This window comes from Solea senegalensis, unplaced genomic scaffold (genome assembly GCF_019176455.1).
Source record: "Solea senegalensis isolate Sse05_10M unplaced genomic scaffold, IFAPA_SoseM_1 scf7180000014331, whole genome shotgun sequence".
Lineage (NCBI taxonomy): Eukaryota > Metazoa > Chordata > Actinopteri > Pleuronectiformes > Soleidae > Solea > Solea senegalensis.
In genome coordinates this window covers 23,359-48,363 of record NW_025321024.1, presented here as the reverse complement: position 1 = coordinate 48,363, position 25,005 = coordinate 23,359, and the positions used below count along the sequence as shown (strand labels likewise).

The window sequence follows — 25,005 nt, the reverse complement described above, 5'->3', positions numbered from 1 at the left end:
TGTCTACTATCAATCATGCATTCACTTGTCCCTTAAACACATGTCATCTTTATCTCCTCATCAAAAGAGTATTTCTATGTAACTGTACAAGTTCTTACTCACTAGAACAGAATAAATCAACAGTTCAACTATTTTTTACACATATAAACATGATTGAACATGCAAAGTCCATGCAGAAAAGCCCTCGTTCTGACCAGGTGGCAAACTTGGGTCTTTAAAGTATCATGATCATAAAATATAGTGTCTTATCACCTGATAATAATAATTACCGTGAACTGGCGAGTTCCATTTATCTGTATGACATTAAATTAAATGACTTCAACGTTATAATGTGGCTGAGCAGTAATTAAAAAAATGATCATGATATCATTATCTTTTTTCTGTGTACAGTATAATAAATAATTCAAGCATTGTTTGAAGTTTGCACCACTTCTGTTCCATCTTGGAACATGAAGAGACAGAGGGAGCAACACACATGGTGAAAGATTACAGTAAAGATGATGGATAAAGTTTCAGGTTGTTTACAAGGTAAACATTTTAGATTAAACAGAATTCAATACAAATCTTTTCCAGTGTTGACATGTGACAAAGAAATACATGTATTTTTTGTTTACTGTTTTGGAACAAATAACCACAGTTTCAAATCATGAATGTCACTTATTTGTTCCTCACCATTAATAATTAGCACATATAATACAACGTATTAATCACCTGTCTCTACATGTTACTTTCCAGAACCATAATAAAAGAGTCAGAACGTTAAAATAGAAAAAAGTCACTCTAAATCTACTGTTAATTGTTAGCAGTGAGTTAACAGGGATCTAATTAATGGCCACAATGTTACATTCTAACATTTCCACTGACGTCAAAATGCACGACCTTTTAAATTAATATGATACCGTTTATAATATCGTTGAACATCATATTGTTAGCCTAATTAGCTAAAATGAGCTATCATTAGCCACGCGCACACCGGAAGTCATGTGATTACCAGGTGTATATCAGCTGTGCACCTGCGGCCTCGTCTCCTTCACGCTCCTCTTCAGTCAGCAGCTGCCAGATCTCCCGGGAACAGAAGATGAAAAGAGAATCGAAAACCTCAAAAATACTAGAAAGAAAGAAAAGAAAAGAAAAGAAAAGAAAAGCTTAGCTTTTACGTTCACGAGGACATCAGACGTGTCGTGTAGGACGAAGGTTTTCGTGCGTGAACACGTTCAAAATGTTTGCGCGGGGAGGTCAGAAACCTGGTTCTGACCCAAGACGCCTTCAGGAAGGTCAGTGATGACTCAAACATGAACTAAACTCGAAACTAACTTTTATTAATTCTTAACATTCTAGTATGTTAATGTTTATGAATGGAAGTCCTGATTGTTCTAACAAACGGAAGTCTGTGTATATTTGTAATCAACTGCGTCAGTGAACGCGTCTTAAATGTGGGTTTTTACAAATACCCACTTTAACTATTTCTCAATTGTATTAATTCCAATTGACAAACTTCACCAGCGGATGAAACGATTGACTTTTGACTTAAAAATGAGGTTATTTTTGATGCTTTTCACAACTTATTTAAATGGACTTTCTGAATTCCCATCATTTACACACATACACAAAATACAAACATTAGTTTTCTTATAGGAGTGATGGAAAATATTGGTTATTTAATGTTTCACTGAAACGAACCTTATTTATTTTCTTTTAACAGACATCATCGCCCTGCTCGGAGACTAAGTGGGGTTTGTTTGGCTTAAACAACCCCAAACAACACTAAGAACACTAAGAAGTGAGTGACAGTTAAATACACAATTTCACCACACATGTTTTTAAAATTTAGAATGATGCTACTCAATACTATATTTTATTTTGGCAAATACAAAACAAACCCAGTGTTTTTTTTGAAAATATTTAAATTTTGTGTATTAACATTTGTTGAATCTGAATTTAAGTGTTCTGTTTTTGAATGACACATGATTGACTGGTAATTAATTTATTTTTTTCTTTTCAGTTTGATCAGCATGAAGATCTTCAAACAGTAGGACGTTGTTTTTATTCCGGGTGGTCGCTGTGCCCCCACTACGCTCTTTGCTTGGCCGCCGCGCCTTTTTATGTGCATCTGTCATGGCCGCCGTGCCTCGAAACTTCTTTCAGCTCATCATTTCACATACATGTTAGTACATATTAGTTGAGGTTGAACGAAATCCATAGTTTGACTAATAGCCATTCATCTAATTTGAACGTTTCGCCGTCGTCGAGCATTTATTTCGTCGTGGACTGCCATCCAGCATTTTGAATTTCCTCATTTGACGGACACATCATCGCATTTATTTCGTCGTGGACTGCCATCCAGCATTTTGAATTTCCTCATTTGACGGACACATCATCGCATTTATTTCATCGTGGACTGCCATCCAGCATTTTGAGTTTCCTGACTTTCCTGATATTTTGGTGGAATGCTCCACGTCGGCTCCCGCTGATGCACTGGAAATGTAAGTACCGTTAACTCTTTGACTTTGTGGTTTTGTAAGAATACGCCGCTGTAACTGCAAATTTTTAATTTGTTTTTTTTCCCGTTTCAGCTTGTCCATCCACGAGGACCCGCCCATTTCATCCAACATTCTCCTGGCGAATCTTGAGAAAAATGAATGATCAGAAACTGTCCTTCAATCTAAAATACAGCATGCATTGTTTTTATTTAAAAAGCATCTTTGTACTATGTATGTAAAATGGAGTCTGTATGAGTCGCTGAAAATCCAGTTGAATTTATTGCATAGTATTTAACCTGTGTTACCAAAGCGTGAAGGGCATAAAGGCAATAAATGGTTCTAATTATGCCCTAACAATTAACACATTTTATGAGCTAAATTCCTCACCATGCGTTTGTCAAGGTAATCAATTTATGCATGCGCCACGATTGCTGTTTTTGGCATTGCTGTTTGCATCTGTCTGTCTGTCTCTCTCTGTCTGTCTGTCTGGGGGGGGCTTGAGTTAGGGTTGGGTATCATGCAGCCTAAATAGACAACATTTTGATAATTGGGCTTCTGATTGCTGGAGGAAATTACATCCATTTTATTTTAAAGCAGATTTAGGTTAACTTTAATCATGCGCCCCCAAAATGACAACCTTGATAAAAGTTGCTTGCCATGTCTTATAGATATTTATTTCCCCAGCCGTTAATTACTCAGGCTTGGATTGTTTTGTAGCGCTTTGAAATAAATCAGTGGATATTAATAAAACATACTAGAACTTAAATGACATTTATTAGAATTAAATTAGGTGGGATTGATTCATTTTCACTGGTAATTAGTGACTCCAATGGTTATTCAGCCCATGGCAAATTTCACCCAACACACATTTTGTAATCACAATGAAAGTTTTAGGTTTAGACTGCCTTGTCTTGCTCTGCCAGATTTAATTCCAACTGGACACTCGAGTTAGAACCACTTTTTCTTTAATGCGACGTACTTCTTTTGCGTGTCATGTCGGGAGGCCTCCCAGCAGGGGATTTTTTTTTTCCCACCTCTGCAGAACGCGTCACTAGAGTTGCGTCGTTCATTATTTACCGCAGCGTCCGTGCTGCGCGTCGGTTTCAGGACGTACGAGGGTCAGTTGGGTGCGAGAGAGAAGCTTGGGTTCTCTGGGAGGATGCAAACCTGGCAGAGCGACGACTATTGTAATTAAATGGTAACAATTATCAAGCACAACTAATGTTTTTTTGCTTTATTTTCAAAATGACTTGATTAGTTCTTAATTACAGGATAAACAAATATAGTTTAGCTTGCATATATACTTAAATATGAAACCTTCTATGGGGTGAATTTCAGATCTTATTCATTTACGTTGTCTTGAGGCAGAAACCTAATAAAAATAGGGCACTTTTAGCGTTGCATAGTTCCGCTCCAGGGCATTTTCTCCATTGTTGTCATGGAAGCCCTCCCCAATTTAAACATTTAACAGTGATAAGTAATGGAGCTAAAAAAAGGTTGGTGTTGACCTAGTGATTTTGAGGATTTGTAAATTTCATCCTATATCAGAATGAGGAAAGTCAGGGGGAGGGATGGGGATGATTTGTAGGATGGACCTGGCCTGGATCCACACCGAGGCAGCTGTGGTAAGAGTGTACCTTGCACACCTGGAACAGGTGAGCTACTGATGCAATTCTGAATGTATTTACTTTGTTGAAAGGAATACAGTTGAACCAATTGTATCTTTCCTTTTGCTTCACAAGGTCCAGAACGATTGAGTCAAGTGGTGATGAAGACCAAGGACGCCGTGACCCAAAGATGTCGTATCTTGGACAGCTGGGACGTGAAGGAGGCGGGGCCACCTGCACCAAACCATACATGATGCGTCTTTGCCATGAGATGTCTTCATGTAAGCTCAGTCAGATCTATCCTTTACTTTAATACTTCAGTTTGATGCTCGTTTTATTTATTTTTGCTCTTGTGTTTTTTAGTTGCTAAACCTGGGATCACCTTGACCCTTGCCACAAGATGAGGTCAACCACCACGCCCCCAGTGTCCAGTCAGTGTCCTGCACTCAACCCAGGCTGAAACCTAATCAAGGTTGCATCTAAATAATTTCTTAATCTCTTGTGTTCAGATGATAACCCCGGAGAGACTGCTGTGTCTGCAGGCCACAAATCGAGGTCAACCACCACGCCCCCAGTTTCCAGTGGATGAACGATTTCAAATCAAGGTTGCACATGACACTCTCGCACACTTGGAACAGGTGATGGAATAAATGTGATAAAATGGAAATGTCATCATTTAGCTTGAATGTGTGCAGGATGGTAAAGCCATATTCTGATGGATGACACAGTGACGCAGGATTCGTGTGGGTCCCGATGTCACGACGCCTCCAAACAAGATACGGTCCCCACAGTTAAACCATCGTCCAAACAGACAACTTATAAATCCTTGACTCCTACTTTGCCCATTTTCTTTGAACATCAGTGTTTACAAGTCACTGTCTCCAAATCATGCAAGAGCTCTGAAGTGTTCTTGCATGACCCGATAGATTTGTAATTTAACCAACGTTTCCATAATTAACTAAATGTAGACTTCAGTTTGGAGTCGATGAGCTGGGTTTCCGTAACACGACAGAGAACGAGGTCAGAGTCGACTCCTCGCATGGTAAGGCTTTAGTCCTTCCCCTTCTTCTCTGTGTGTGACGGAAATCTGACCCAGGACCCGTACTGACCTGTGCGCTGTGGTTGTGCAGTTTCCCAAACTAGACAAGGATCCATCTAGTTTTGTGAATCGGCTCAACATGGCACGCAATAATCATCCTCGCTCTTGGTAAATCAGCAATTGCTTTTTTTTTTGGTCATGTATAACAGCATGATCACTTGTAAACACGGCATGTCTTAAGCATTTGAGCGAATCAGAGTCGAGCTTTTAAAACTGTCTGTTTTTAATCCGTGGCTGTGGGACGTCTTCAGGTATGCTTTTTCATATTTTGTCTTTTTGTTTTATGCTCGTGTTTATCAAACCACACTGGATAATGACGATGTGGGATGTCTTCACTTATGTCGTTGTCACCTTTTGGTCACTTCAGTTAAATTGTGGATTGCAATACAAAGGTATTGAAGGTTTTTTTCTTCTCCATTTTCAGGGTTTCACCCTCTGACCTCGAGCAATGACAAGGAAATAGTCAACCACCTTGTTGTGCGAGCGTTCCAGGATATGATCCAGTGACGAGCCTCACCTGGATTCACGGACACATTCTGCCTTGAACAGGTGAGCCACCTCAATGGGTTTGATGAATTGTAAGATGAATACAAAGGTAAGTCGAAATGCATGTTTTCTTTAATTAGTTGCAGAATTGACAAACCCAGGCTTTTGGAGGCCACAGTTTCTGTGGGATGCTGTGATGGGAGGAGCCAACGTGAAACAAACTCTCCTCGAAGTTGCCTCTTGACTAATGGACGGATCAGGTACGAACGTTCAGATCATTCTCCACTTCTCGAGGTGTGCAATGCACAAGCCAAAACAGTGATGGACAACATGGTTTCTAGGGTTTCCGTGCCACCAGGATATGGATGAAGACCGGAAAGACCGAGATGCAGCAGTGATGGAGGTCAGCCTGTGCCTCGTCGCTATTGGGATGTCCTCACGTATGTCCTGTCTGATATATTCTCCACTTCTGATGAATCTGCGCTTGCTTAAAGTCATGATCGCTTTACTCTGTTTACAGATATTCAGCCTGAAGAACCTGTGACCTGACCTCATGTTGGAATGACCACACAACATGTTGAATACCATTCTATGATTACCAGTGCCTAACAGGTTACACCACTCTGTCAGCTGTTGGCCCATTAGACCATTGGCAAAGCAGACAACTTGAAATGGTTGATCCTAATTTTCCCCAAACTCTTCAATATCACTTTTTACACGTCTAAAACATGCTGGAGATCTACTCGGGCTCTCCTGCGTGGCCCTCGGACTTAGTTAAATCACTTCAGTTTGGAGTCGATGAGCCGGGTTTCCTTAACACAACAGAGAACGAGGTCAGAGTCGACACATGGTAAGGCTTTAGTCCTTCCCCTTCTTCTCTGTGTGTGTGAGGGAAATCTGACCATGGACCCTTACTGCTGTGTGCTGTGGTTGTGCAGTTTCCAAAACTAGACAAGGATCCATCTAGTTTTGTGAATCAGTTCGCCACGGTATGCTATTATTATTATTATTATTATTATTATTATTATTATTATTATTATTATTATTATTATTATTATTATTATAATAATAATATTATCCTGATGAGCCTTTTTTTTGTCATGTATAGCAACATGATGTCTTGTAGATTGTGTTTTGTCAAATTGGGATTAAGCATTTAAAATTGTCATCTTCATCACTGGTCCAATTACAACAGCAGATGGTGCAGAATGTAAAAAAAAACCCAAACACATACGGCGAACCCAAAAATAATACTCTACTGCAAACTTGTTTTTAAATGCATGATACTGTTGTGATAAAATAAATCATTGAATTTATTTTTTACATGTCTCTTGGTGGCTTAATTGTTCCCATCTGCAAAGGTTAGATGTACTCTGTCAAAGGTTACTTTGTTTCATTTGCCATGTTTAAAGAATCAAATCCTTTCTTAAGGTCGATTTACATATTTATATTTTTTTTTCACTTGGAATAACATGGTTTTATTCAGCAACTGGAACGGTTTGTCTCCCATTGTTAAATTTACCAGAGCTGGGATCAACTAGACCAGTGCTTCTCAAAATAACATATACAAAAGTACCACCTGAGGAAAATCTCGAGCTCTTAAAGGAACCCCATAATCATACTGTATAAAATACAGTGGTGTAAACGGATTTCACAGAAAGCAGATTTATTCCCAATGAAAATGTACTCGTCTTCCTCACATTTACTGACTTTGCATTGCACTGTGAACTGGTCAACATACAACCACAATTGCACCAGTGCCAAGTTTTAGCCAAGTGGCATAATTGGTATTTAGGATAAAATTGTAAAAGAATTTTTTTTTTGCCAATAAATGGACAATTTGTTCCAATAAGGTTTAATATTATGTTGCCAGTCTTTGTGACATTTGTCATATATAGCAACATGACTACTTGTAGATTGTTTGAAGCATTTTGTCAAATTAGGATTAAGCATTTAAAATCAGTGGTCCAATACATAATCATACTGTATAAAATACAGCAAAGTAGGCTAATGATTGGTGTTTAGGATAAAATTGTGAAATATTTTTTGCCAATGAATGGACAACTTGTTCCAATAAGGTTTAATATTTTCTGGTGCCAGTCTTAATTTGAAAAAAGTCCTTGTTATTTCAGATGTTTGTTTTTTAGAGCATTAGATTGTAATTTCATGTAACACTTGTGAAATGATTTGTTTTAGCTGTAAGTGTGTTTTCTGTTGTAGCAAAGTGTGCACTTTTACACATTTTCCTACACAAGATTTTATTGTTTTCTTAGAGAAAGCACTTGGAGTGCTCTGTTTACCACCATGTCACTCTAAGTCAGCCATATGTGGGTCATAACCTTCATAACCTATATTTAACTTTTGAGTCAAATGCAAAGAATATGCAGGAAAAACCTCATCACCTCCTTGACAGAGGTAAATGTATCATGACCATGGATGGCTTCAAATCAGGGGGAAAAAACATGACTAATGCATGGATGTAGCCCCGCCCCCTATTAATATAACGATGACAACATCAACAATAATGATTGTGAGCTTTATATCGTGTGAAAGCAACATTTATGAACAATAAATGTTGGGCAGCCCGTGGCCAAGTGGAAAGGGAACTTGACTTGTAACCAGAAGGTCGCCGGTTCAAATCCCCAACCCCCCAATGCTCTAATTCTAGGATGGGTCAAAATGCAGAGGAATACTTTCCCTAAGGGGATTAATAAAAACTAACTTTAATAACACTGTAGAAATATTAAATGTGACGATGTCGCATACACATACAGTTAACTACAAAGTACACACTGTATTTTCAGTTTACAGCAACTTTGATTATTATCATACAGTATGTCAGTGACATTTTTAAAATGCATAACAAATGTAAAAATAGCACAAATCAAAGTATGTGATATTAAATGCTTTAATATCACACTAAACACGTCAGTTCTTATTTCTCAGCACCAGTGACCATACTCCCATCATGCCTTTGGCTGTTCATGGATGCGACGGGCAAGTAGAGAACACAGACGCCCAGAGGCATTATGGGAGTAACCCTACTGCTCTATGGGTCGTACAACCCAGGAATGAACTTTAGGTTAAGCTGGAATGAGCACATGCACCCACAGGAGGATTCTGCCCCTTGCTGCGTTGTTTCCTAAAACCTGACTGAAGGAAGTTTAGAATGTTGTTGGATTCTAAAAATTCCTTTAACCAATTTTTCAAATACTTTCACCAGAATACATCATTTTGAGATATGCCTTTAATTATTAGTGTTTTGGGGTTTGTCTCCTTTTTAGCAGTGGGAGGAAGTGATGTCATAGGTGACAGAAAAACACCGTCAGCGTTTGTGGTTGTCCTTCAGAAGCTGCGTCACAGAGCAGGACCCAGGGTGAAGATCATCACATCTGCCACCCCGACCTGTTAGGAGAAGAGTCATGAAGCCTGTCACTATTCTGCTCTCACAGCTTCACTGAGGAAACACTGGATCTTCAATGACTCTAACACTCTACTGACCTCAGAGTCTCCAGTCGGTAGTCTGGACTCTTCACCAGATCAGACAGAGGCTTCACTCCTGGATGCTGCCGACAAAAGTTGTTTCTCAGGTCCAGTTCTCTCAGGGGGGAGGAGTTGGACTTCAGAGCTGAGGCCAGAGAAGAACAGCTGATGTCTGACAATCTGCAGCCCCACAACCTGAATAAAGAATAAAACATGAGACTTTGGACAACGACTGTGTGTGTGTGTGTCAAATGAGTTTAATGTTAATGTAATGAAAGTTAAAAAAACAACAGCTGCTTCAGTCAGTGAACTCACTTCAGAGTCTCCAGTCTACAATGTGGACTCTCCAGTCCAGAACACAGCAGCTCCACTCCTGAATCGTGCAGGTCGTTGAAGCTCAGGTCCAGGTCTCTCAGGTGGGAGGAGCTGGACTTCAGAACTGAGACCACAGAAGAACAGCTGATCTCTGACAATATGCAGCCCCTCAACCTGTATAAAACATGAGACTTTAGACAACGACTGTGTGTGTGAAAGTTAAAAAACAACAGCTGCTTCAGTCAGTGAACTCACTTCAGAGTCTCCAGTCTACAATGTGGACTCTCCAGTCCAGAACACAGCAGCTTCACTCCTGAATCCTGCAGGTCCTCGTTCCCACTCAGGTCTAGTTCTCTCAGGGGGGAGGAGTTGGACTCCAGAACTGAGGCCAGAGAAGAACAGCTGATCTCTGACAATCTGCAGAAACTCAACCTGAATAAAGAATAAAACATGAGACTTTAGACGACTTTAAATGTCTGTCTCGGCTTGTCGTCGGGTCTTTTGACAGTGCATCTCAACCAGGAAGCAATGCCGTGAGAAGCCATGAAGTTATCCATCCAACACACACGAATCATCTCTCCCATGGAAAGTTCCTCCTGACGTTCAATTGGCCGCCCTGAACGCCAGACTCCTAACCTGTGAGGCCTTTGTGTCCACGATACCGGACTAATCACGGCGTGGCCGCTGTCCTTTATAAATAAAGTCACCTCCGACCCACTTGGATAGTCCATGAGTCTCATGGTGCGCCGTGGTAACGGGCAGTCGCACCATTACAGTGTGTTTCATTCATTCATTCATCAGTGAATAAATGAGTTTAATGTTAATAAAATGAAAGTTAAAAAAAAACAACAGCAGCTTCAGTCAGTGAACTCACTTCAGAGTCTCCAGTCTACAATGTGGACTCTCCAGTCCAGAACACAGCAGCTTCACTCCTGAATCCTGCAGGTCCTCGTTCCCACTCAGGTCCAGTTCTCTCAGGGGGGAGGAGTTGGACTCAGACTCCAGAACTGAGGCCAGAGAAGAACAGCTGATCTCTGACAATCTGCAGTGACTCAACCTGAATAAAGAATAAAACATGAGACTTTAGACATAAAATGAAAGTTTTAAAAAAACAAACAGAAGTTTCAGTCAGTGATCTCACATCAGAGCCTCCAGTCTACAATGTGGACTCTCCAGTCCAGAACACAGCAGCTTCACTCCTGAATGCTGCAGACCATAGTTCCAGCTCAGGTCCAGGTTTCTCAGGTGGGAGGAGTTGGACTTCAGAACTGAGGCCAGAGAAGAACAGCTGATCTCTGACAATCTGCAGCCCCTCAACCTGAATAAAGAATAAAACATGAGACTTTAGACGACGACTGTGTGTGTGTGTGTGTGTGTGTGAGAGAGCGAGAGTGTGCGCACATGTGAATCCAATGAGTTTATTGTTAATAAAATGAGAGTTTAGAAAACAACAGCAGCTGCAGTCAGTGAACTCACTTCAGAGTCTTCAGTCTGCATTGTGGACTCTCCAGTCCAGAACACAGCACCTTCACTCCTGAATCCCGCAGCTCCTCATTCCCACTCAGGTCCAGTTCTCTCAGGGGGGAGGAGTTGGACTCCAGAACTGAGGCCAGAGAAGGACAGCTGATCTCTGACAATCTGCAGTTCCACAACCTGAATAAAGAATAAAACATGAGACTTTAGACAATGACTGTGTGTGTGAGAGAGAGAGAGAGTGAGAGGGTGTGTGTAACTCGATTATTAATTTAACCAGATATTCCTCTTTTATACACACTGTGAACATAAAACCTACTTGATCCCCCACCGAGCCTTGAAGGCGCCCAGCTGACCAGTCAGAGCATAGAGGGCGTGATCCAGTCCAGCCCTGACTGGACAGATGATGACTCCTGCTCCTCCAGATTAGCAACTTAGCCATTACCAACAGGAAGTTGACCAGAACAAAAGTGCGTTTGTTGTTGGCTCTGTATTTAGTGCCAAAAACCAAGAGGGAGGAGGAAAAATCTCAAACCCAGAGGCTCCAGGCACTTGAGTACTGAACAGGATGTCTAGAGCTAAACAGGCGTCTTTGAGCCTGTTTTTTGTTAAAAGGCCAAGGGATTTTGTGGAAATCTACCCTGGAAGATCGCCACCATAATTACCGCGTCCTAACCCTTTAAGCTACTCCTTAATTTAAAAGGAGTCGCTTATCATTTGAATGTTTGACAGTTTTACAGTCAACTACTGTCAATGAAAAGTAACTAACATCAGTCTGAAAAGACTTTAGATATAACTAGAACACGTTCAAAGTGTTGAATCGTAAAGAAAAACAATGTTAGTAAAATGAAAGTTTAGAAAACAACAGCAGCTTCGGTCAGTGAACTCACTTCAGAGTCTCCAGTCTGCAATGTGGACTCTCCAGTCCAGAACACAGCAGCATCACTCCTGAATCCTGCAGATCCTGGTTCTCACTCAGGTCCAGATCTCTGAGATGGGAGGGGTTGGACTTCAGAACTGAGGCCAGAGAAGAACAGCTGACCTCTGACAAACTGCAGATACTCAAGCTGAATAAAGAATAAAACATGAGACTTTAGGCAACGACTGTGTGTGTGTGTGAGAGAGTGAGAGTGAATAAATGATAAAATGAGTTTAATGTTAATAAAATCAGTGAACTCACTTCAGAGTCTCCAGTCTACAATGTGGACTCTCCAGTCCGGAACACAGCAGCTTCACTTCTGAATCCCGGAGATGCTCGTTCCATCTCAGGTCCAGTTCTCTCAGGGGGGAGTTGGACTTCAGAGCCGAGACCACAGAACTAAAGTTCAACCTTGACAAGTTGAAGTTCCTCAACCTGAATAAAGAATAAAACATAAGAAGTTGCTGCTCGAAAACCAGTCAGTGTTCGATCATGTGTTCAGAGCTGAGACCACAACTTCACACCGAGTCTCAGAGTTCACAATAATCCAGTCTGTGATTATAGAAAAATATCAAAGGTGAAAAACAAACATCTCCAGAAAAACAACACAGTTGACACATTTGAAGTGAAAGGAATGAGGAGAAGTTAATATCGACTATATTTGATAAACCAAAGCATTGACCATCACTGGTTGATGATGTCATTGATCATGTGTGAACTTACACAGCCTTCCTGCAGTTCCTCACAGCTGGAATCAGTCTGAGTTTTCCCTGGGATGATGATGTATTGTACCTGTGCAGTACGAACTCATCCAGAACCTCCTCAGAGATCTGCAGCATGTAGGCCAGAGCCGAGCATTGGATCTCAGAGAGTTCCTGTCCCTGTACTCTATCCTCTGACTTCAGGAACTCTTGGATCTCCTGCTGCACTGATTGGTCATTCATCTCTGTCAGACAGTGGAAGATGTTGATGCTTCGGTCAGGTGAGATGAAGTGTGTTTTGTTCATCTCCTTCAGGTTCTTGGAGACTATCTTGATTATTTTTGTACCGTTCTGAGTCTGACCCAGAAGACCTCCTAAGAGTCTCTGGTTGGACTCCAGACAGAGTCCATGAAGGAAGCGAACAAACAGGTCCAGGTGACCATTTTTACTTTGAAGTGATTTCTCCATGGCTTCTTTCAGGAAGTCATCGAGTGTGAAGTTTCTGATAAACCTGTTTGAGTCACCATTTCTGTTTTCTTGTCTGAAGAAGTCCTGCAATACCTCTGTATTCTTGTTGGTGAAACAATGGAACATGTAGACTGCAGCCAGAAACTCCTGAACGCTCAGGTGAACAAAGCAGTAGACTGTTTTCTGGAAGATCACGCTCTCTCTTCTGAAGATCTCTGTACAAACTCCTGAGTACACCAAGGCCTCTAACACATCGAGACCACACTGCTCCAGGTCTTCTTGGTAGAACATAATGTCTCCTTTCTGCAGATGTTCAAAGGCCAACCTCCCCAGCTTCAGAAGAACGTCACTGTCGGCCTCCGTCAGCTCCTGTGGACTCCTCTTACGTCCTTTATTGTACTTGTTCTTCTTCCTCTTTGTCTGAACCAGCAGGAAGTGTGAGTACAGGTCTGTCAGGGTCTTGGGCAGCTCTCCTCTCTGCTCTGTGGTCAACATGTGCTCCAGAACTGTAGCACTGATCCAGCAGAAGACTGGGATTTGACACATGATGTGGAGGCTCCTGGATGTCTTGATGTGTGAGATGATTCTGCTGGACAGCTCTTCATCTCTGGATCTCTTCCTGAAGTACTCGTCCTTCTGGTCGTCAGTGAAGCCTCGTACTTCTGTTACCCTGTCAACACATGTGGGAGGAATCTGATTGGCCGCCGCAGGTCGGGAAGTTATCCAGATGAGAGCCGAGGGAAGCAGATTCCCCTGGATGAGGTTGGTCAGCAGCACGTTGACTGAAGACCTATGTGTGACGTCAGAAACCAGCGTCCTGCTGCTGAAGTCCAGTAAGAGTCTGCTTTCATCCAGGCCGTCAAAGATGAACAAAGGTTTACAGACAGCGAGCTTCTCTGCTCTGACCTTCTGTAATGTTGGATGAAAAACATGGAGCAGCGTGAGAAGACTGTGCTCCTGATCTCTGATCAGGTTCAGCTCCCTGAACGAAAGCAGAATCAGCAGATTCACGTCCTGGTTTTCCAAACCCTCGGCCCAGTCCAGAGTGAACTTCTGCACCGAGAAGGTTTTTCCAACACCAGCAACGCCGTTGGTCAGGACGACTCTGATGCTCCCCTGCTGGTCAGGTAAGGCTTTAAAGATGTCGCAGCACTTGATGGGAGTGTCCTGGACCATCTTCTTCTTGGAGGTCGTCTCCAGCTGCACCACCTCATGTTCAGTATTGACCTCTTCACTCTGTCCCTCTGTGATGTAGAGCTCAGTGAAGATCCTGTTCAGGAGGGTTCTACTTCCTCTTCCATTAGTTCCTTCAGTCACATGTTCAAATCTCCTCCTCAGACTGATCTTATGTTCATCTAGAACCTCCTGCAGACCAACATCTGCTGAAAGACAAGAGACAAAGAATCTGAGCAGCTGAGGATTATTTTCATCAGCCACAGAAAAAAATGCCATGTTTTTCTGTGATATGGTTGTTTTACGTTGTTTGTTGTCAAATTAAATAACTACAGTATTTTTATACTGTAATGACTTGAATCATTCTAGAATAACTGTGATGATTGTGAAGGATAGAGTATCATCTGCATACAAGAGAACAACAATGATAGAAAGGCAGGAAAATTAGTGTAAAGCATCCTTTCTTGAACCTGCAGGGGGCAGCAGAGAGTTAAACTCCACAATTGAGTTAACCAGTTTTTTAATTTTTAAATGTGTGCTAGTGCTGATGGGAGCTGCTCTCCTTATGAGTCTTACTCTGTACACTGATGCACTGTGGTCCACGTCCTGTCCTGGGTCTTTTTACACACTGGGGACAGCAGGATTGTCCTGGTGGACCAGACTGGTTCCAGTATGAGGAGATGCAGCGTCTGCAGAACCAGTGACCACAGCTGGTGGAGACCGGATCCTTCAGGACGTCCTGACACAGAGGACACTGGGACGTCTGCTCGTCCACAGAAACAGCAAACTTGTGTCTGTGAAGACATTTCATTATTACTAACACGTCAGGGACAGGTGGACATGTGTGTGGCTGAGACAGACAGTGAATGAAACCCCACGTTTGTTTTGCTCAGTGACGACTCTGTGAGTGACACGAGACACTTTATTTTCTAACAGCTTTGTCTCACAGTGGTTCTGATGGACTGTTGTAAAGTTCTAACCCTGAGGCTCATTCTCACACACTCTCTGAGTCAATGTTTTGACTCATTGATCAGTTTCATCAGATTCTGTCTCTTCCTCAAACACTCATTTATTTCTTCTTCCTTCACAAAAGTCCATTCAAATTCAATTTGAACCACAAATAAAAAAAAGACCTGATCTGAAGCTGTTGTCAGAGCTGCTCTGAAGTTTGTTTCCCTCCAACAGACGTAACAGCAACTTTCACACTAAAGACAGTGTGCGTGTGTGTCTGTGTCTTTGTAAGGACACAAAGCTTTGGTTGTGAACCTACACTTTTATGAATTAAACTCCTTCACTGGACAAACTGTCTCTTACTTTGTCTCTGAGGCTCCAGGTTCATGACTGAAGGTTAAAGGGTGTCCCATAGACTCTTCACTCTTCACAGACAGACAGCTGGGTCCTGGAGACTCTGCTCCCCGTCTCTGGTGCTGACCTCTGCAAACACAAACAGGGTTTTGTCCACATCACATCCATCACTGATGATCAGAAACAACCCTCAGTGGAATGATTTATTTTCTCTAGATCTGATCATCCACATGTGAGACACACTCATTGACAGATTTGCAGCTTGTGGTCACTGATCTTTGTGTAAAAATGGATCCTCTTCAGGTACAATCAGCATTTAGACATGACAGTAGAAGGAAATCTACAGGACCTGATGGTTTATCAGCCTATGTGCTAAAAAAATATGCTCTTCTGAACTTAGCGATGCTTTCTGTGCTATCTTTGAAAAACTGATTGAGAATCATATTGTTCTAGAGCTATTATCATTTATTACGGCTGGGCAATATGGAGTAAAATCATATCATTTTTTAGCTGAATGGCGATACTCGATATATATCGATATTTTTTTGTGATGTAATTGGGTTTTACCCCAAAGATTTATAGCCTATCCGATTATTTTTTTTCCAGAGGCAAAACCCTTTAAAAAATAAACAAACAGTCCGTTATAAGTTTAAGCCACATGCCAAATGCCAGAGGTCACTAAAATAAAAATGCTCCTTGAAAAAAATTAAACAAATCTCTTTCCTGCAAGACATAAACATACAGTAACTAATTCAAAAATAAATACTTTACTGTTATAATATTAACAGTAACATAACAGTAAACACCTTTCCACAGACGTATTTACTGCAACTGCAAACTGTTATTTCAAGAAGAAAAGAAACAACAAAAACAGATGATGGAAATATGACTACACTAGTGTAAGGACAAGACACGGTAACAGAATAAGCCACACCCCCTTCCTATTTCAAATGTTCAGAGGTTGTTATGTCCAGTTTTTTATGTGTTGTTCTGTGTAGCAGTCGAGCTCACAAAATAGTATCCGTGGTCCAGTTTCTGTGATGAGGAGTAGCCCATACAGAGAGGTGTGCTTTCTCTTTTTGGCCACATGGTGGAGTATCTGCTAAAGTGAGCGTTGCTTCGAAGGCAAGCACGGGTTTGAGAACAGTTTCCTCCTGGTTCCATAGCGATAGCGGCGCACCAGAGAAATTTATATTATATTTTTTTTCAGCGTGAGAAATACAATGTGTGACGGGAGTGTGTGACAAAAGACCGGAAAGCGTGACTGCCACGTTCAATGTGTGAGACTTGAGAGCCCTGCAACAGGTTTTCGACATTCTTTACAGAAAACACTTGCTGCTGGTCATCTGACACTTTAAAACCATCTCCAAAATATCTCTTACTTTGTCTCTGAGGCTCCAGGTTCATGACTGAAGGTTAAAGGGTGTCCCATAGACTCTTCACTCTTCACAGACAGACAGCTGGGTCCTGGAGACTCTGCTCCCCGTCTCTGGTTCTGACCTCTGCAAACACAAACAGGGTTTTGTCCACATCACATCCATCACTGATGATCAGAAACAAGCCTCAGTGTGACCTCCACAGTATGGAGTGAAGGGAACGATCTTGACAGAGTCAAATAACTGAATGATTTCTTTTTTCTAGATTTGAAGATCCACATGTGACACACACTCATTGACAGATTTACAGCTTGTGTACAGTCAGCATTTAGACATGACAGTAGAAACGTTCTGAACTTAGTGATGCTTTCTGTGCTATCTTTGAAAAACTCATCATAGAGAATCATATTGTTCCAGAGCTATTATCATTTATCATTATCATCAAGTTTTCTCATGATAAAGGTTTTTATGACAGTTGGTAAAACAGCTGAAAGGTGCATTACTGCCTGTAATGATCTGCTGCTAACACACTTCACTGGACAAACTGTCTCTTACTTTGTCTCTGAGGCTCCACGTTCATGACTGAAGGTTAAAGGGTGTCCCATAGACTCATTACTCTTCACAGACAGACAGCTGGGTCCTGGAGACTCTGCTCTGTCCTCGTCTTCCTCCACATAATCACCCTTCTGCCGTACTTCAGTCATTCTACACACACACACACACAGACTTTTAATAAGAGCAGAGAAAAAGCCTGGCAGATATTTACAGACAGACTGAATGTATAAATAGCCCCAATATAAATATTTACAGAGCTCATTTGAGTAGTAACTTATTTTATACTGTAAACTGTAAACCTCATTTATAAAAAGCACTTTTTCCCTTTGTTTTTCTTATTAGTTTGTGCAAATTACTTAATCACTGCTCCACTGAAAGCATCATATTTAGAGCACTTCAAAGAGTTACCTCTCAGTTTGACTGAAATCTCCTTCATGTTTCCTGGAGGACGTCTGATGTGGATCTGTGTTCAGTCCAGTGACCGATCACACGAGAGAAAACTGTAACACAGCAAGAGTTTTCTGTTAGAGAACGTGTTTTATGAAATCTGCTTGTATGTTATAAAGTCAGTCATTGTAAGTCAGCTGATTGGGAAGATAAAGTTTCACGTATTGAAATCCATAGATATCACAAACACATGAGCCTGATGAGTTAAGATGGTTAATCCTGCCTTGATTTAGATTTCCCATATGTCCATTTGAAGGTGAGAAAATGCCATGCAGTAAAAGTACTTGTGCATGAAGTAAATAAAGTACTTTAAATTTAAACTTTAAATTTAAATTAAGAATTCAAACTGTGGATTTTATCCCACATCAAATGTAGACCAAAAGTCAGAATCTTGTTCAGTTTACGGGAACTTTGACCCTGGATTACTCCAAAACTACACAGTACAGGTTGGTTTAGAACCTTTGAGTAGAATTGACGTAAAAAAAAGGAGAGAGAATATGGGCGGAGGCTAACTTCATGTCGTCCAGTAAGTAAGTGCTGCGCAGGGGTGGACTGGGACAAAAATGTGGCCCTGGACATTTTGGTCCAGACTGGCCCACTATAATCCGCGCGTGTGTTAGACAGTATATGTATATTGTATATGTTTGTTTTGCGGCGCAGCGCCTGTGACTTGTCTCGGTAACTACGGTAACTCTCCCGGGCCCACACTGTGAGCCGGCCCAGGACATGTCCCCAGGCCGGCCTGGGGCAGTAGTTTTCAAGACAAGGGAACAAAATAATAATAATAATTATTATTATAATACTTATATATATATATACATATATTTAAATAACCTCCGTCCCTCGACATCCATCGGCCCACCGGGAAAACTTCCGGTATTCCCGATGGCCAGTCCACGCCTGCTCCGAGACATACTTAACACACACACACGCGCACACACACGCACTAAATGATCATATATTATCATCATCATAATAATCACGTACACTCACCATTCTGTCCTTTTACTGCGGGGTTGAAATGACGTCTGAAGCAAAGTCCCAGTAGTTTCACTTTGTCTGCTCCTCCCTCGGGACTGAAATCACAACAAACGTTTCCTGTGCAGTTGAGCACGTGAGCTGGAGCTTCCTCAGTGAGACAACTCTGTCTTAAAAGTCTAAATATTAGCTGACGGCTGGTGAAGCCAAACGAGGCGTCATGTTCATGAAGTTTAGAACTCTCTCGGAACCACCACCGGAGTGAAAACGGCTTCACTTCTCGAAGCTTCGTTCATTGCGCACATGGGCGACATCTGCTGGTAAGGAGGTGGTTGTACAGCTTTGAAAAAAGTCACGTTGTATAAAGTGATATTTGATTAAAAGTACAAGTATGTTACCAGAAAAGTCACTTTTTTTATTATTGTTATTGAATTAAAATGATATGACATTTACTGTACTCAAAGTAAGCAGTTTGCTGCTAAAATCACAATTTAAAGGTGTTTAAAAACTATTTAATTGTGTCTTCAGTAGTGATAAAAGTAATTAATTATTTAAAAATAAAAATTAAAAATTAAATAAAAAAAATAAACAGAACTCACGACGTCATTCAGAGAAATCATGACATTAACTTCTACCAGAAGAGACGGGACGAACGAGCTGGTACTTATCACACATGAGCACATTATTATTATTATATTATTTTATTTTTAGAGAAACGAGTTGCTCAATCAAAACAATTAACAAGGAAAGGGGGGTGGAGTGGCTCAGTATATATATATACATGCTTTTATCGTGAAGTAGATGGCGTTCCATATCAAAAACAAGCACTTTTAATTTGGAATTCTGTAAAAAATCATCATGAATATCTTAACTGCAATATCATGAGTTGTAATTTTAAGCTCATATTGCCAAACCGCCACTTTTTGGCTCCTTCTTGACCAGACTAGATGGTCATTGGCCCCTAGGTCATTTGAGTTTGACACCCCTGCCTTGTGTGGGACATCTACCATATAAAGCACCTGTCATGCGATGTATTAACCCATATTTAAGGTCCTAGTTTACTACAAAAGTCTTGCCAGCATTTTTTTTTTCTAGTTTCATAATTATTCTAGCATTTGCTTTTAACATTTTATTCCATTTTGGTCAAATTGGTGCTTCCTCAGCTTTCTATATGCGAATAAATTACATTATTCCAATTAAATTTTCCAATTCTTTACTCGCGATTCACTCTTCCTACTTCCAGCTGTAATGTTTCCTCAAACTTTTACCATCTTGCTTTTGACCTTAGGTTACTTACCAAAATGTCTGCTAATGTCTGCAGCAGCAGCAGCAGCAGCAGCTCCAGCAGCTCCAGCAGGTCCTCCTCCTCCTCACAGGTGCTTTAAGTCACTGTGATGATGAGGGAGCAGAGCTACTCAGTCATGCAGAGCTACTCAGTCGTGCTGCACTTGCTTCTCACTGCACTGTTATTTGTCCTTAATCTTAAATATGGTAAGAAATGACGGTGTAAGCTGCTGGTATTTGGTTTCTGCAGTGTTGTGAAACATGACTTTTCTCTCCTGTGTTCTCTTCAGTCTCATCCAGTCCAGTTCGGGAAGCCAAGACAGGTACAGTGTGTTAAATTGATTCTGTTGACGTGTCTGCTTTTCCCTGTTACCTAAATGGTAAAAATGCTCCAGCACTTCAGGAGGACTGGCTCATCACTGCCTTAAAGTATATGGAGTCTAACCCAGAGACTTTACAAGGTGAGTTCAGACTTTCAGGGTGTTAGTCGTTTGTTTGTTTTAAATACTGACACTTTTCTTTTTTGAGTCCATGGAGCAACTCGGCATTTTTGCATATCTGTTGGTCACTCAAGTGTGGAATTAAAATAAATAACGGCCACAAAACATTATCCAGAAAAATAGACAAAACAGAAGATAGGCATGAGGTTCATTAAGTAAAAACAAATGTATAATGTCAATATGTTGAACAATGTTAAATCATTTGATAATCACTTGTGCAGTATAACATCAATAGTGATCTTCTGTCCACGCTAAATCAAACTGCTCACTCTGGGTTATATCAGAGACAACACATCAGTTCACGGTTTTAAAAGTCTGCAGTTGAGCAGAAAAATGTTAAATTAAGCAGGAAAATGTAAATATATTTTACATTTTTATACCTTTTTTTGACAGAACTGATGACCAAGAACTACGCAATGATGGAAGGGGACGTGATGCTGTCTGTGAGTCGTGTTTCATTGAATACAGTTTTGAAATGATTTTTTTATTGGTGAAGTTAAAGCACTTTTGTGTTTTAACTTAACTAAGTGTTTTAAAATTGAAAACATAAATATGTTGGTTTTACTGCTGTTGAGTGTGTTCAAAGCTTGAGGATCAGAACAACAGAACAATGATTTTCCACTTTTGGTTGGATCTACGTCATTATTCTGCCTTTATATTTTTTAATATAAAGTCAGTCCACAGTGTGAAACCAGTATTTGACATCACAGCAACTTCCCTCAGTTCATTTTAATCTGCTTAAAGTGCCTCAGTGACACAGACTTATCAAACATGGCAACAGTGCACCAGCAGCTCCGGTGCTTCTAAACACTTTAGTGTGGGAGAGTGAACAGTTTAGAAAAAAACAGTTTTCAAAACTTCTCACCAATACGTCAGATTTGGGTTCATTGAAGGCTTGAATCCTTAAATCTCAGGCTGGTTCTCAGCACTAGTGTGTTATTTATGTCTCAGTACCTCATAGAACCCTCTCTTTCACTGTCAAAGCGTTGTATGCTACACCGTATATTATATTATATTATATTATATTATATTATATTTTTGACTACTCACTGACGATCATTTCTATTTTTTCCCTTAGACTGACAGGAATTTTGTGGGAAATGCATGGCCAACACGAAAGATTCCTTACGTCATCAGTCCAGAGTTAGGTGAGTGAACCTTCAGTGGATATTCAAATGAAATCACTTCACTGATCCACGTCTACACACACTTTGATTTACTGTTTCCAGCCAGTCGCACAGGTGAGATCCTCTCCGCTATGGCCATGCTGTCTGGAGACACCTGTCTGTCCTTCCACCAGCAAACCAAGGACCAAAGACCATCTGATCATCTGATCTTCACGCCTGGCAAAGGGTGTGTGTGTGATTTCTTCTTTTGATTAAAAGCTGCACGATCACTGGGAAATAGTAGAGTTTAATCCACAGATTGATGCTCTCTATTCTGAGCTCCTCGTCATTTCAAACACAACAGCAGACCCAAGGCAATCTCATTATCTCTGATCTCTTCATAACAGTCTTGAAACACTAATGGCAGTCGTTGATAGCTTAAAACATATATCTGGTGCTGTATCTGAAGCTGAAAAATGACAGAAAGTCGAAAATATTCACATTTAACAAGCAGAAAAATGAAAGAAAGTGGAAAATATTCACATTTAAGAAGCTGAAAAATTACAAAGTGGAAAATATTCACATTTAAGAAGCTGAAAAATGAAAGAAAGTGGAAAATATTCACATTTAAGAAGCTGAAAAATGACAAAGTGGAAAATATTCACATTTAAGAAGCTGAAAAATGAAAGAAAGTGGAAAATATTCACATTTGAAGCAGAAAATGAAAGAAAGTGGAAAATATTCACATTTAAGAAGCTGAAAAATGAAAGAAAGTCAAAAATATTCACATTTAAGAAGCAGAAAAATGAAAGAAAGTTGAAAATATTCACATTTAAGAAGCTGAAAAATGAAAGAAAGTGGAAAATATTCACATTTAAGAAGCTGAAAATGAAAGAAAGTCAAAATATTCACATTTAAGAAGCAGAAAAAAAAGAAAGTTGAAAATATTCACATTTAAGAAGCTGAAAAATGACAGAAAGTCACGATACGAGTCAGAAAATCAATGTTTTTTACATCCAGTACAAACAACTTGTAGATCCTCTTTTGCATCCATTAATAAGTCAGTCATCATCGAACCGCTTTATCCTCCACCAGAGGGTCGCGGGGGGTGCTGTGCCAATCTCAGCTACATCGGGCGATAGGCAGGGTACACCCTGGACAGTTAAGCCAGTCCATCAGAGGGCCACACACAACTAGAGACAAACAACCATTCACTCTCACACTCACTCCTATGGTCAATTTAGAGTGTCCATTTACCTAATCCCCACATTGCATGTTTTGGACTGTGGGAGGAAGCCGGAGAACCCGAGAGAACCCACGCACAGGGAGAACATGCAAACTCCATGCAGAAAGGCCCTTGTTCCAACCGGGGCTCGAACCCGGGTCTTCTCGCTGCAAGGCGAGAGTGCTAACCACTACACCACCGTGTGGCCCCCATTAATAAGTATTAATGATATTTTATTTTGTGTGTTTTCCCTTTGTTAGGATTTACTTTGGTGACACAGACTTAATGAGGCAGCAGTTTAGTTTCAGCTTCCGTCGCTGCTCAATGGGTTAAGTCAAACTGGCTGATGTCTGCTGTTGTATTTCAGATGCGCTTCTTATGTGGGCTGCATCGGCGGAGAGCAGCCCATATTAATATCACCCCTGTGCACTGTGGGTAACATTGCCCATGAGATTCTTCACGCGCTTGGCTTCCACCACGAACACACAAGGATGGACCGTGAGCAGTACATCACCATTCTCTCTCAAAATATTATGACCGGTAATGTCTGTTTTTTTTTTATTTGAATGGTTTACCACCGTTGTGGCTCCTTCAGAATTAAAATGGTTGCGTTTCAGGGAAGGAGATAAACTTCCATGAGAAACGGGGGAAAACGTTTGGCCTTCCTTATGACATCACTTCTATCATGCACTACGGACGGTACAGTGTTCAAACATTGGTTTGTGTATCTCCTCGCCTGTCGCAGTAATTTAGCGATTTTATTTCTATGTCAGAGGGTTTTTCTCGGCGAATGGTCTGCCCACCATCGTCTCAAAAGAAGATGTCAAGGAGATGGGACAGAGGGACAACCTGACAGAGCTGGACGTCCAGAGAGTTCATCACCTCTACAACTGCAGTATGTGCGTTTCTGTCACGTTCCAGATCAACATTTCAAAAAAGGGTTGGTTTAGTTTTTGAGTCTGATTCTCTTTACCAGATTCCACAGAAAAAGAGACGGAGGAGGAAAGTAATGGTGCATACCTGAACAGTGAGGAGGAAGAGCAGGATACAAACCCCATGATCGAGAGTTTAAAGGTTTTCCTCAGTGACCAGAATCGTATTTCTGCCAACAAAACACAAGGAAGCCACACACCTTCAAGTATAGCAGCCCCTGATTCACTGCAGAACCTGGATATGGCCAAGACTGAGACTAAGCAATGATGGACTCATTTCATGAATAAAACCACACCATAAAGACCAATATCTCATGGATTTCTCTTTTTAACTGAGGTATTTCATATGACATCAAGAGCTTTTAAAGGGATATGCCAGTTCAACACGCAGCTCACCAGGGTCAAAACTGCTCTCTTCTTTCTACTCTCACCTTAACCGAGACTGGAAGTTCCTAATGTGAATGGTAAATAAACATGGTTCCATCTGTCGACCGTCTTAAAATCCTGCACGCAAAGAAACTGGCTCCTATATAATGTGTGGATGCAATTACATGTACGTTTTTGCACCAAACCAGATAACTAAAATACTCCGATCGTGTACTCCACAGTGTCTGACAACCTCGCTGTTGTATCAAATAAATGTACATTTACAGTATTGGTACACCAACAGTACTGTGAAATCCAAAGTTGACACAAATTGACCAAATACAATAAGCATTGTGGAAAACCCACTACAAATGTAAGGCAACATAACATCTGTCATGAGTGACACAATCACATTAGGATAGAACTAGGTATGACCGTTCACATCTATGTGGACACCAGTCGCTGACGATTGTCCCTCATCTGTCCTGACGTCTTTCTGATGTCAGAACCAGTCCAAAGAGCCACCGCTGGATTCAGGTCTGGTCTCTCTCCTGATTGGCTAACTGTGATGTAGCTGGAATTTCCTGTGAAGCAGGCACCTGGTCCTGGGTCACATGATGATGTAGGTGTGCCATCTGCCATCTGACATTTACGTTTGTTTATCATTTAATATTTTATTGTATAGACTTAGAATTGTCTGTGTTGTGTAAAAATATCAAAAAGTTAC

At 40.8% G+C, this 25,005-nt stretch overlaps 2 protein-coding genes and 1 long non-coding RNA gene across 9 annotated transcripts; 2 read left to right on the top strand and 1 right to left on the bottom strand.

Moving 5' to 3' along the window:
* Positions 1-1,142: 1,142 nt before the first annotated feature.
* LOC122761114 lies at positions 1,143-6,700 on the top strand. 5 transcript variants are annotated; one of them, XR_006358530.1, is made up of 12 exons: positions 1,144-1,274; positions 1,703-1,780; positions 2,003-2,483; positions 2,574-4,135; positions 4,223-4,368; positions 4,451-4,518; positions 4,597-4,692; positions 4,783-5,437; positions 5,611-5,735; positions 5,813-5,932; positions 6,014-6,112; positions 6,193-6,700. It is a non-coding gene; the product is annotated as an uncharacterized LOC122761114 (long non-coding RNA). The 5 variants fall into 5 exon arrangements; XR_006358533.1 differs by having other exon boundaries at positions 1,143-1,274; positions 2,574-4,368; positions 5,819-5,932; XR_006358532.1 differs by having other exon boundaries at positions 1,143-1,274; positions 2,574-4,368; positions 4,597-4,725; positions 4,816-5,437.
* Positions 6,701-8,446: 1,746 nt separating this feature from the next.
* LOC122761113 (NACHT, LRR and PYD domains-containing protein 12-like) lies at positions 8,447-18,945 on the bottom strand. Its single transcript, XM_044016315.1, has 12 exons — positions 18,881-18,945; positions 17,849-17,892; positions 17,441-17,590; positions 14,781-14,998; positions 12,586-14,413; positions 12,124-12,297; positions 11,834-12,010; positions 10,947-11,123; positions 10,612-10,788; positions 9,726-9,902; positions 9,174-9,350; positions 8,447-9,077 (listed from the first exon to the last, which is right to left on the bottom strand). Exons 1-12 carry the CDS (start codon positions 18,881-18,883, stop codon positions 9,059-9,061), a joined length of 3,321 nt encoding a protein of 1,106 aa, XP_043872250.1. The 5' UTR covers positions 18,884-18,945; the 3' UTR covers positions 8,447-9,058.
* Positions 18,385-24,220, top strand: LOC122761110 (zinc metalloproteinase nas-4-like). 3 transcript variants are annotated; one of them, XM_044016311.1, is made up of 10 exons: positions 18,385-18,413; positions 20,440-20,472; positions 20,545-20,610; positions 21,043-21,092; positions 21,728-21,797; positions 21,879-22,002; positions 23,348-23,520; positions 23,598-23,679; positions 23,754-23,875; positions 23,957-24,220. In XM_044016311.1, exons 1-10 carry the CDS (start codon positions 18,404-18,406, stop codon positions 24,178-24,180), a joined length of 954 nt encoding a protein of 317 aa, XP_043872246.1. In that variant the 5' UTR covers positions 18,385-18,403; the 3' UTR covers positions 24,181-24,220. The 3 variants fall into 3 exon arrangements, with proteins under 3 accessions (XP_043872246.1, XP_043872248.1, XP_043872245.1); XM_044016313.1 differs by lacking the exon at positions 18,385-18,413 and adding an exon at positions 19,121-19,185; XM_044016310.1 differs by lacking the exon at positions 18,385-18,413 and adding an exon at positions 20,248-20,356.
* Positions 24,221-25,005: the final 785 nt, after the last annotated feature.

Excerpts from the sequence above, each read along its gene's own strand:
- LOC122761110 (XM_044016310.1), top strand. The coding sequence starts at position 20,260 with ATGATGAGGGAGCAGAGCTACTCAGTCATGCAGAGCTACTCAGTCGTG. Across the intron at positions 21,093-21,727 it reads AAGGGGACGTGATGCTGTCT|ACTGACAGGAATTTTGTGGG; the intron begins GTGAGTCGTGTT and ends TTTTTCCCTTAG. Across the intron at positions 23,876-23,956 it reads TCATCACCTCTACAACTGCA|ATTCCACAGAAAAAGAGACG; the intron begins GTATGTGCGTTT and ends TCTCTTTACCAG.
- LOC122761113 (XM_044016315.1), bottom strand. Across the intron at positions 17,591-17,848 it reads GATTTCAGTCAAACTGAGAG|AATGACTGAAGTACGGCAGA; the intron begins GTAACTCTTTGA and ends GTGTGTGTGTAG. Across the intron at positions 11,124-11,833 it reads TGCAGACTGGAGACTCTGAA|GTTGTGGAACTGCAGATTGT; the intron begins GTGAGTTCACTG and ends TTCTTTATTCAG.